Below are 13,081 nucleotides of genomic sequence, written 5' to 3' on the forward strand. Positions count from 1 at the left end.
GACCCCAAAGAGCCCACCGATCCGTATAGCAGCCCTCGAACCGCACGGCTATAGGAGCTGTCACAACAACCCCAACACAACACAAAGCCATTACTCTGTTCTCTTTTTGGCACCTTTGGCTTCTTGCATCGAACCGCGCGTATACCGCATATTTTACCATTTTCTGCATACCTTGTGGCTGTTTGAAAAAGACAAATAGTGCTTCACAGCTTCACTCGCCCGCCTGGGGGATAAGGGGAGCCTCTCCAATCAATCCTCTGTTGATTTTCCCCTAGCCGGTTCCTCCGATTCATCTCAACGACCGCTCCGCAGCAATGCTCTCCTCCAACGCCTGCATCTGCTTACCTATCCACCTTAATCCCCCCTAATCCATATGTGCTTCCTTCTTCTGCTTCTTCTTTCTTCTACGTCTTCTTCTTCTTCTCCTGCCCATCGGCCTCTGTGACGCGCTCATCATAGACACTCCCTGCAGAGCGCCACCTGGCCGCGGCGGAAGTCCCTGCAGGGGCAGAGCCGCCTGTACCTGGGGGAGTGGCCGGCGCAGCTGAACAGCAGGGGGTCCTGCTGCAGGCTGCACTCTCGCCGCGCCACAAAGAAGGCGGGCAGGACGTGGTTGGACTCGGAATCCAGCGCCTCGCACTGAACGTCGAGCCTGCAGGGAGGAGGAGGAGGAGGAAGAGGAGGAGGAGGAGGAAGAGGAGGAAGAGGTAGACGAGGAGGAGGAGGAGGAAGATGAGAAGGAGGGAGAGGAGGAGGAGGAGGAAGAGGAGGAGGAGGAAGAGGGGGAGGAGGAAGAGGAGGAGGAGGAGGTAGAGGAAGAGAAGGTAGACGAGGAGGAGGAGGAAGAGGAGAAGGAGGTAGAGGAGGAGGAGGAGGAAGAGGGGGAGGGGTGGAGGAAGGGGAGAGGGGGAGGAGGAGAAAGAGGGGGAGGAGGAGGAGAGGTAGGAGGAGGGGGAGGAGGAAGAGGAGGAGCGGTAGAAGGAGGAAGAGGAGAAGGAGGAGGAGGGGGAAGGGGATGAGGAGGAAGAGGAGTAGGAGAAGGAGAAGGAGGAGGAAGAAAGGGGGAGGAGGAGGGGAGAAGGAGGAGGAGGAAGAGGAGAGGTAGGAGGAAGAGAAGGAGGAGGGAGAAAAGGAGGAGGAGGGAGAGGAGGAGGAGGAGGAAGAGGAGGAGGGGAGGAGGAGGAGAGAAAGAGCAGGTGAGCCATTTGTGTTTGGCATCAATTTGATAAATGGACGGATGTACTACGAAATGCCTCTGGAGTTTAGATTAGGCTGGGTATAGTGGCGTGTATGAAGATTCATAAGAGTGGCTCAGAATAACACGGGGGGGGGTCAAGCTACAACACCCTGTGGGGTGGTTTGGAGACTGTAAACCTATTTTGCACAATTTAAAATTTTTTGGTCCAAGATACTGATCGTTCAGGTATGCAGAATTTCAAAATCAAATAAATCTTCTGCCAGATTTATAAGGGGGGGGGGGCACTCGGCATGGCCAATCAGATGTTGAGTTGGGTTTGTGCCACTCCGGTCAGCCGCCCCCCTCCCTTCCCCACTGGACATGCCCATCGTCCCAGGCCTTGGGGTTTCTCTCCTTTGTCACCAATAGTAGTCTTAGGAAGATAGCTGGAATTGTTCTAGATATTACGGCAGGAAGATAGATTTCCCGAGGGACAGTCAGTAAAAATGAATTTGGATTTCACAAGGTCTGTGATAGGGAAGGAAATGATGTGGCAGCAATCTATCATGCATAGAAATGACTCGATTTTCAAACTGTTATTTGCTCTGTATCCCTCCAGTCCTGTTCATTCAACACGAGTCATGGGAAGTGAAAAAGTTAAGCTCAGACAGTCTGAACAAAAGAAACGGCTGTGGCAAATCAAAGCGCTTTGCGCCGTTGGCTCAAATTCAGATTCACAGATGGCCACGCATTCAATCAAGGTTGGAGGTGTCCAGTCCTGCACGAGAACAACCAGCTCATCAGGAGCATTGAGACTCCGGTGCCCTCAATATTTAACCAGCCCCACTGTTGTACCGGCAACCCGTCCAGCTCTTAATAAAGTTTTCATAAAAAAAGAGAAAAAAAGTATGTTGTAGATCCATCTAAAATAAAATAATCACCACCAAAGAAGTGCACATTCAAAGCTGGAAAACTTCCGAGTGGCAGCCTCGGTGGAAACCCTATGTGAGATGTTCCTAACTCTCTGCAACTCTAGTTCTGCATATGACAAAGGAAGTTAGGAATGAAAGTGATAAGGGGGGAGGGGGGGGGGGGGGGGGGGTGGAGGGGAGGTGAAGCAGAGGCGTACAGTAGCGGTTTTACACTGCAACCACCACATTAACACATAGAGAAAAAGACTGACAGTGAAGTGAGTGTTTGAGGTTGAAGATGTGGGGGAATGACTTATGAACTCAGAGAAAAGGAGAGGAGAGAGAAGGAGAAATGCGGGGTGAGAGGGATAAAGAGCGATAGAGAAAGAGAGAGAGAGCGAGAGTTAGAGAAAGAGAGCGAGAGAGAGAGAGAGAGGGAGAGAGAGCGAGAGATTGCCTTGAGACAAGAAAAGTGACAAAACATAAAAGATAAAGAGGAATAGATACTGGGAAACGACACAGGTGATGATGATGTGAGGAGAACATGCACAAAGAGAGAAACACACACACACACACTCATTATATGTCTGCAAAGGGGGTTTGTGTGAGTGTGTGTGTGTCTGTGCGCGCGTGTGTCAGACAGTGACTGTGGCAGCAGTAGGGCTTCACAGCCGAGGAAAACTGGAAAAGCAAGCTGCTGCCCCTTGATGCGGAGAGTCCCCATGCTTCTCGTCTCTGGGAAGTGCTCTCTCAGTCGAGGCACTGGGACAAAGGTTGTGACTAAGCGCTGGGTGCTTGTGTCTGTGTGTGTGTGTGTGTGTGTCTGTGTCTGTGAGTGTGCATACAGTATCAGTGTTTTCTCCCGCCTGCTAGTCGCAGTATCCTGGAGTCTAATTGTGCTCAGAGTCAGACGGAGGGAGCACATCTGGAGCTCTAGCACTTGCCTTGCAGAGCTCCAGACGTTCACCAAGAAAGACTGGGGCACTGGGCCCCTGTGACCGGGATCGGGACCTCTACATGAACACAGCTGTGGGGAGACAAACGGGATAAAGAAGGGGATTTAGGAATGGGATGGAGATGAAGGTATGGGGGATAGAGGGTAGGGCATGCAGCCAAGGACCATGGGCGGGAATCGAACCCGGGTCGCTGCGATCAGGACTGAGCCTATATGGTAAACGCTCTGCTTGGTGACCCTAACCCTAACCTTTACCCTAACCCTTACCCTTAAAGATATAGTGGAGGACTGAATGAACCCATGAATGCTAACGTGAGAATGATAAACCCGAGCTACGGCCACGTCTCTGTGAGGCACAACGCTGACAGCCGAGGTGAACCGCGTCTTGCATTTCTTGAAAGTTGCCCGACTTAACTTGCTGCATGTATGACGCGTTCAGGACCCGGTCACAAGCCGTTTCGACAGAGGGACACCCTTGAATGCTCACGCATGATACGTCAGGGCAGCTGTCACTCACCCTCTCAGAGCCTCCTTGTTGTTGATGAAGCGGAAGTGGGCGGGCTCACAGACCAGACGGGCAGACTGACAGGTCTCGATGCAGGACTGACCCTCTTGGGACGCCAGAAGCCGCAGGGAGCTGACGGGAGGCCAAACAGGGGGAGGAGAGACGTTGGCGGCCCAGCCAAGGGCTGTGGTGTTGGGGAGGGGGACAAACAGAGGCCCTGGACCCATGCTGCTCGCCAGCGGTTTGGAGAGGTTGCCCAGCGCGAACGGAGGCTCGGGAACACAGAAGTCCTGGAAGGGAGAGGGTACAGAGGTACATTGAGTCAGCCATTGTCTTGTGCTTCCTTACATAAGACTCTGATGAAGTGATGAACCAGGATTTGTGGGCTTTGATGGCTTTTGGTATGATGATCCGTTCACCATTGCACAGATTTAGACCTGGAACATCAGTCTGAGGGGATTTTGATACAGTAACTAACACCGGTACATAAGCTTCAATAAGACTAGTCAGCTTTACTTCAATTCTCTGAATATGAGCCTCTTCATCTATTCAAGGTGTAAACAGAAAGGAAACATGGAGTTCACGGTCATGCTCTTGTAAACTGCCTTTGATTCTTTTTTTGCTACAAAACAGCGATAGTGATGAAAAAAATCACAAATAGTTTGGTTCATTCTTATTTTTTTTTGATTGAGGCTGAATGGAGCACTGTTGATACAAACCAGCTTTACCTCTGACTGCCAAATGAAATATCAATCTTACAGAGGGAGAGAGAGAGAGAGAGAGAGAGAGAGAGAGAGAGAGAGAGAGAGAGAGGGAGCACGATAAAGAGAGAGAGATAAATAGAGAGCGAGCGTCAGTCAGACAGAGAGATACAAAGAGATAGGCAAAGGGGAGATATATATATATAGAAACGGACAGAAAGAGAGAATGCGAGACAGACAGACAGAAAGAAAGCCAGAAAGACACATCCCGCAAGCGAGAGAGAGAGCAAGCATGCCAGTGAGTGGAGGACCCATGCAGATAGCGTTGTTGTACATCAACCCAGACACATGCATGCATAAACAAACACCACATTTTTATGCACTAATTAGCATACTGTCTTCGGGAGTCTAAATGAGTTCTACTGGGTAAGTCTCTGCCCACTAGCGGAAAAACACACATAAGCCATCAATGCTGAGGGTGGAACTTGGGAGGACGTGTGATTGAGGAGCATTGTGCAAACAGTAACACAATGCACTAGCACACCCACATCAATTATGCCCAGAAGCTAACCGAGGATACAAAGGAGGTGCATAACATTGACGTGGGTAGTACACAGCTTTAATTATATATTGTGAGCCCGAAATAAGGTAGCGCTTAACGCGTTCAATTTTACCGGGGAGTTGACGTGTTGTTGAAGTGTAGAAAAAGGTGTGAATAATAACGGTATACTAAAACGAGAGAGCACCATTTCTATGCTCAGTGTGGCACTGCTATGACAGGACAGAGAACTGCTATGCACAGTGAACTGATAAACAAATAAGAACAACTACAGAGCCAACTGTTGGTGCACAGCGCGCCATTAGTCGGCCATGAGGTCACCGAGGTCGGCGCTCGCTCATCTCTTTAGAGCTAAAAAATAATTTGGAAACGAATTACATCTGAATAAAAATCCAGCGGTCGAAAACCCTAACCCTATGATGAGTGCATGCTTTATTCAGTTTAGACTTGTTGGGCAATGAGTGTTCCTCATCCGTTTATCTCTGCTTGGGGAAACACAGCCATAGTTAATGAAAGGCGCTCCGCATAGAAGCGCTGTGTCCGACCACTCTCGCAAAACGGAAATGTATCGCATACCTGCAATTCTCGACGGCAAATGCCAGCTTAACCCCACTACTCTTCATTCATAACTAAAGACCATCGTTCTTTGGACATTGATTGTTTTCAATGTAAAAAAGAAGCATTTCATGTCGACCTTCCACTCGTGGAGCACATATAGCGTTGAGCTGACGTCATGTTAGCTCAGCGCTGAATGCACTCCACGGGGGGGGGGGGGGGGAATCATGTGACGTGCATCATGTGACGGGCGTCGTGTGACCGCTGATGGTGACGCAACGTAGGCTTTGCAGTGGAGGGCTCCGCAGTGTGACTGACTCTCTGGGCCCCCGGGGTCTCACCTGGTTCTGTATGTAGGCATGCACTCTCTCCAGCATTCCCTCGCACGTGTACTCGTACGGAAGGTACGGCTCCACCTGCAAACACACACACGTGCACACACGCACGCAAAAGAAACACATGAAGCTGTTGTTATTATTCCTCTGTCGCTCATTATTCCTCACTAACTGCGATACATCATCTACTCCGATTCCCTTTTTCCAGCTGAGAAATGAGAGAAATGTTTCCATTGTGAGCTCCTAATTACAGCGTGTGCCTGCTTGGAAACTCATTAGTGTTTATTTGTATAGCAATAGATCACCCCCTCCTGTGCTTTGCCTGTTCTGGCAAAAAAAGGCTTACTTTGATTAGCCGAAATGTGTTTTTCTTGGTTGCGTATCTTTGTTTTTAACGGTAGGTTATCTGCTATGCATGAAGAATGCATTCATTTGAACTGATTAATAGAATTAAGCCACATAAACGCACCCAAATATTTTTATGAGTGTATTAGTATTGGTATGTAATTGCATTTTAGCAGGTGTAAATGTCATTGCCGTTCATTGCAGTGATATTGGATAAGGTTCTCTGTAAAGGGAAAAAGTTAACCTGTTGGGTCGGAAGATATACAGGACGACAATATTGAGTTCAGAGATTAACACGGACAGAAATAAATCACTGATACAGATCCTTTGATATAGTATCAATATCAAACTATCCAACTATTTTCTCAAGATAACTGAACTGTTAACTTTCAATCCAAAATAAGAATACTACGCTGAGCAATGTTCAATAAATCTTAAAATAACTTGTCACAAAACTCTCAAGAATCCCAAGAGCAACCATGAAAAGATGGTGTCATTTTTCAAAGTAAAAGGCCCCGGACTTCGATGATCATTGCGCAAACATTTGGATTTTTATGTCGAGATAAATATTAGAAACTCTCTTCAGAAGAAAGTCTAAAAGTTATTTTCCTCTCATCTTTTCTATCTTTGCTCTTATGGTCTCCATTAACTGAACAAATAAGGCCCTATCTTGCATCCGGCGCAATTGACTTTCTCACTGGCGCATGTGTCGTTGCTAGTTTGCAACTGACGCACAGCGTTGTTTTCCCTCCTGCGCCACGCGTCGGTAAATTACGGAATGATCTTGCGCCCCAATTAGGCCCCGGTTAGGCGAAAGGAGGAGGCGTGTTCTGGCGCAAACGTTCCCTGGTGCTATTTTGCAGTTTCAGAAACCACTTGCGCCGCAAACCAGGCAACACCTGGTTTAAAGTCAGCGGCGCGTTGTTCAGATGCTATTTTAAGGGCGCATGTATAATGTTGCTTGTGCACCTCGCGCATACACGTTGCTTTTCTCATCTACCTAGCCACACATTCTTGGTAAATTATTTTGGAAAGAACAGCTGATACAGCGGTAATAAGTTGTACTTTTAAATCAATGCATCTGCAAACACCGTACAGCAAACACATATTTTCTTGACACAGACATCGTGTACATGCCCATAACTTTTAGGATTGATGAAAATATTGTTTTACCGCGAGTGAGTGTTAAAAAGAATGAATGAATGCAGGCTGCACGTGTGTGTATGTGTAAAAGAATTAATGAAAGCGGGCGTGCGTGTGTGCGTCCATCTGTTTAAACACACGCAAACTAAACACGTAACGCAGAATACAGTCCATGGCAATGTATATTAACGGGGGGACACATGCATATTAGGAGCACAAGTCGATAACGATAATGCATACAATACTGATAAGAAATGATGTTTATAATGTATTGCGCATATCATTTAATAGAACCACAGTTACCGCATATCATATGTTATATCATATAAGTTTTCTTTGCCGAAATTTATTTGAGGACTCAAATAGTATTTCTGAAGTTGTGGAAGAAAACCTTATTCCATTTGTGAATTAGGCCATATTATTTGGCCATAAACTGAGCCATTTGAAGATTGAAATTCATGTACATCTGTCTCATCTGAGACTGCAGACGCGCTTTCAAAATATCAACTCGTTAGATTCAAATGCGCTCTTGGCTCTTAAAGGGGATGGGAGCTGGCACTCTCATTGGTTTATTGCATGTGACGCCCAAACCACACCTACGGGTAATTAGGCTACTTCAGACCAACCCTTTTTAGATTTGCGCCTGGCGCAAGGTAAAATAGCGACATCGCCATAGAACCACCCACAAAGCTACTTGCGCTTGGCGCTTCTCATTTGCGTTTCAGACCGTTAAAATAGGGCCCATAGACTTAAAGCCCAGATGTTTACAGCAATGTAGCAGCACCCTTTCTCTCCCTCCCTATCCATCGCTGTCATCACTGTCTGATACAGTGATAGTCTGTCTGTCTGTAGGTTTGTCTGTCTAACCATGGACTTGGTTTTCTTAAAGGAAATTAAGAGCGTGCTGACGCTGAAAGTCCTTGAGGGTTTGATGACAGGATAACAAGTAAACCTTTGTGTGTTGTGCTAACAGGATCTTCAATATGAATATACAATATGAAACATATATTTATTTTTGTTCTGTTTCACATTGTGCCTATTCATTTCCTGTGATCATTTGCATTTTGTGTGAAATATTTTCACTTGTGTGCAGACTATGGCAGTTCCTGTCTATCAACCTATTGTATCAGTTTTAGTGGACTTCACTTTTGCCCGTTTCAAAATTATTAATAACGAAATAGAGGCAGAGGAAGAAGGGTGTTCTGTACTCAAAAGCCATTTGGTTTCAAGTTCAGATTTCAAGAGCAGTGTCTGCCAGAGTGGCAGACGGTGGCAGACGGAAGGAGAGCGTGTTACATCTGATAGATGCTTCAACTACAAGACACCTTCAGTAGGCAGATACATCCTCCATTCCGATTGGACACCTGGGACAACGGCACTAAAGGCAACACCGTTCAAACTGTTCAGCGGCCAAGGTAATCATGAGTGCCATGCTTTTTATGTTTACGACACAATTGTTTGGCATTCAGATAGGACAACACGTTGCTCAATGTATCAAACGTTTTGACTTTGAGATGGCAGGTAGAAAAGATTGCACTGCAATTGTTTCAGACTGCAATGGAGCGGCAAACAGCAGATGCTGCTGATGTGCTGCGATCAGCTGCGCCACGCTTGGTTTTGTCCATCAGCCGACAACGTGTACTGTGTAGCACAACTCAGTGGGGCGCGTAAAGGGCCAATGTCACACTCAGCTGTTTTCCAGTGTAAGACAAGTCCTGCGTCCTTCTCATCGACTTAAATCCCACAAACAAGTTTTGGACCATGGTTTGAAAGAGGTCCAGGTTTTTTTTCTTTTCTTTATTTTTTTTGGTTTTGCGGAAGCGAGAGTTGATGTTGAAGGTTGCGATGCTTTTCACAGCATTTTTGACGCAATAGGCCTACTCTCTCTCTGACCAAAAGAGCAGAGCTGTGAAGCTACCGCTTTAATACGGCGGTGCAATCATTTCAAATGAGAAAAGCAAGGGGAAAAGCACAGACCATCACCCAGACTTCTGCCACGCACTACCTGGGAACAGAACCGAAACAAAACAAAGCACGGGAGAAGGACAGCAAGGAGACGACGGAGCACCTTGGTCCTCATGATCTCCCTGATGGCCGTGTCAAACTCCTGGGAGTTGTTGTAGTCCACCGTCATGACGTGAGGCCTGCCGATGTACTGCTCTGCGTATGGGTGCTGGGAGGACACCTGGAGATGACACAAACACGCACACGCAGGAACGAGCACACGCACATGAACACGCATACACACACTCAAGTGGCAACAAGTCCACAAACACACACATGAACAAGCACACGCACACAAACACGCATACACACACGCAGGGACAAGCCCACAGACTCACACATGAACACGCACGCACGCACGCACGCACACACACACAGACACACATACAAACACGTATGTGATTAGCTCAGTGAGTGTGTTTATTAAGGCCGTTTTAACTTAGTAAGAATACAATACCATACACACATATTTAGGAAAAGTCTAGAGTTGGCTCAAAGACAAAGGTGGTCAAGACTGATCCAGTTTGAACAAGTCGCCTCACTGTTTTCCTGTGTCCGCTATTCAGATGATGTGTTATGGTATAATACATTACATACACTGCCATATCAAAATATGCAATAGTCAAACTGTAGTTTTATTCCGGGCTACATGTTCTCGCAAAAAATAAAAAAAATATAAAGAAGAGCACACTCTGAAGATTATGCTCTTCAGAAAAGCTTCAGAGCGTGGTGAGACATGATGGTGATAGCTGTGTCTTGAGCTCCCTCATTCAGCTGAATCCACTACGATGCTGCGCCATAACAAGACGTTTCAAGTGTTCTACTCTGACAAGATCATTTCCACAACCATCTCAGGTTATACATGACCTGACACATGAACTATGTTTGCACTCCTGGCGCGAGAGGTGAAGCATAACGCATTCCTTGCAGAGGGCATAGCCGCACACTTGTACAATGTAACTTTAATAAGGAAAACACTGGAATAGTTTCATTTATTCAATGTGTCACATGTGGGGCAACGCTGCGCAAGCAAATACAATATCGGTCAAGGCCTACATCGCTGAGCAAGCAATCCATACACAAGAGGGTGGTAAGGGAGTTTTGCTTTTGTTATTTGTCCACTCATGCACTATGTTGATCTCCTGCAGGGATCGCTGTATAGGTGTCCTCCTGAACAGTGGAAGTCTTCCCCACCTAATGCCACCGTAGATCGGGGAAGACTCTAATGATCAGCAGGAGAACATGTAACATAATGAAAATAAAACTAAAAGTCGTCTAGAATATGAATGTTGGATGAGCGACTGTGGTGAGGATGGGAAGAAGCAGTACTTTCTTAGGTTCTGCACCGAGCGACTAGCGAAATTCCAACCCCTTATTGATTTTGTCATCCAAATTTGCACCACAGGTACTTTGTACATTGAGTTCATAACTCAATACTCTATTACTATGAGTTGAGTTTACGCTCAGTATTGAGTCTCACCTGAATTAAGCATTTACTCATCTGTGAGAAGTTCCCAACTGCTGATTTTGTATACAGTTGTATTTAGTTTCTAGCTCTATAAAATAGCAAAGAAACAGAACTCAGTGACCTCATAACTGGCTATGGGCATTAGCAGCGCCCACAGGCAGAAGGAACAATGGGAATCAACAAGATCAGGGGACTACCAGTAGGTAATAGATGAGCTCACCCCTCGGGAAGTGGGCTTGCCTCTAAAGAACTCATGGTTGAGTGAGCTGTGTGGAGGTTGGAACTTGGGCTGGAGGAATATGCAGCCATTGGCTATGGCCTCCAAAGGGGCGGGTCCTTCGTATGGGAAGCCAAAGCCAATGAAAAGCTAAAGTGGGGGAAAACAAGTAATGTTAGAAACAACACTTTTAAATGTATTTGTACGATATTTTTGTGTTTTAGTTAACTTTGTTTGTTGGATTCTGAATTTTGTGTCCATAAAGTTTTGATGTGATATTGTTTTATTTTGTACGTCTGTGTTGTTCTTGTTCTGGTGTTGTTATTGTCACTACTATAAGCTGCAGCTACGATAAACATATTGCAACTTAGGGATATTAAAGACTCTACTCCAGTGGTTCTCAAACTATTTAGCTGACAAACTCTAAGAGACTTGTGACCCATGTCTCCCTCCCGACATACTTGCTACTGCCCACACAGGGCACACACACACACACACACACACACACACACACACACACACACACACACACACACACACACACACACACACTGTCATGCCTTGGCCTTGCGCAGCAGCTGCTGGAGCTCGTGCTGGGGCAGCAGGCCGTGGTTCTTGACGAAGGCAGGGACCTCCGGGGGTCTCTGGGTCTCGTAGTACACGGTGCCGTGCACCTCCATGTACCTGTGGAGGATCTGCAGGAAGCCCTCTTTACCCTGGTAGAGAGGAGAGACAGCTTGAGCTTCTCAGGGAGGAGACGCTGGGTCTGGGTGGATGTCGGTCTGGAGGAGGTCGAGGCTAGGTGGAGGTGGAGGACGGGCTAGGGAGTTAAGCTGTTAGTGAGGTCTACATGGAAGTGGGTCTGGGTGGTGTTGGGGAAGGTCTTGGCATTGGGGGGTTTGACTGGAGGGGGGTCTGGGGTGATGTTGGGGAAGGTCTTGGCAGCGGGGGTTCTTGTTGGAGATGGGTCTGGGTGGAGGGGGGTCTGGGTTGAGGTGGAGGAAGGTCTTGTCAGCAGGTGGGTCTGGGTGGATGTGGAGGAAGGCTTTGGCAGTGGGGGGGGGTTCTGGGTGGAGGTGGGTATGGTTCAGGAGGTGTTGAACTGCTGCACATTATTTTATTAGTCAGACGATGTCTCTCACCACTACAACGTCCACTGGATGTGGTATAATCCTGTCTAATCATACGCAACCCTGGCAAACACAACGATAATGAGCTGAATTGTACTCATCCTCATTAGAAAGTGGCCTTTGTTCCAGTGTTCAGCTTTAGTATGTCACTGTGTGTGTGTGTCTGCATCAGCGCATGTGTGTGTGTGTATGTGTTTTGGGGGGTGTGTGTGTGTGTGTGTGTGTGTGTGTGTGTGTGTGTGTGTGTGTGTGTGTGTGTGTGTGTGTATGGGGCTGTGGTCCTGTAAGGACAGACTCAGTGTGACAGCTCGCCTGCTAACAAAAAGCAAAGAAGAAGACACTAACACAGCCAGCCCTAGGCTAGTCTGGAGTTATCCCGTACAGTCACACGCACACACACACACACACACACACACACACAGACACACACACACACACACACACACACACACAGGCAAACACACGCTCACACACAGGAAAGAACATGCAAGCACACACTCACAGCGACCTAGGGTTCCTCTCTAATGCTGCTACAATGCTCTCTGTCATCATATATTCAGCTTCTCAGTTTCAGAGGCAGACCTCGTAATAATTGCATCGCGCCACTTCAATTTAATGTCAAACTTTCTAAATGTTTGAGAAGATATGAGGCAGTGTTAGCGGAGTACATTGTTATAGCAGATGTGAGGGGATGTTAGAGGTGCACATTGTAACTATCTAAATGTTATATAAGATGGGAGGGGATGTTAGAGGACTACATTGTTAATGTCTAAATGTTATATAGGATGTGAGGGGATGTTAGAGGACTACATTGTTAATGTCTAAATGTTATATAGGATGTTAGGGGATGTTAAGGGAGTGCTGCACATTGCTGCACTACTTGAGAGTATTTTACGTGTAATGTTTTGGAATTTGATACTAACCTTTTACATAATGTATGTTGGCCCATTGAATGGGGTATTTGCCAGAATGTGTTTTGCTAGAAAAGACTTTATTAGAAGATTGTTTTGTTATAAAATATGGATGCAGTTTTCTGATGGTGCATACCTGCGATTAATAACAAGTATAAGCTGTTG

General features: G+C 46.7%; 1 protein-coding gene across 1 annotated transcript in view; it reads right to left on the reverse strand.

Moving 5' to 3' along the window:
- Nucleotides 1–453: 453 nt before the first annotated feature.
- Nucleotides 454–13,081, reverse strand: part of LOC307070597 (alpha-1,6-mannosylglycoprotein 6-beta-N-acetylglucosaminyltransferase B-like) — a gene marked incomplete at both ends in the record, with an annotated part of 126,674 nt that continues 114,046 nt past the window's right edge. Inside the window, 6 exon segments of the mRNA XM_079729108.1 lie at nt 454–652; nt 3,561–3,838; nt 5,705–5,779; nt 9,255–9,371; nt 10,879–11,025; nt 11,436–11,591. Of these exon segments, the coding sequence (XP_079585234.1) occupies nt 454–652; nt 3,561–3,838; nt 5,705–5,779; nt 9,255–9,371; nt 10,879–11,025; nt 11,436–11,591 (972 nt within the window).

The sequence above is a fragment of the Pollachius pollachius genome (genome assembly GCF_949987615.1).
Source record: "Pollachius pollachius genome assembly, chromosome: 2".
Taxonomy (NCBI): domain Eukaryota; kingdom Metazoa; phylum Chordata; class Actinopteri; order Gadiformes; family Gadidae; genus Pollachius; species Pollachius pollachius.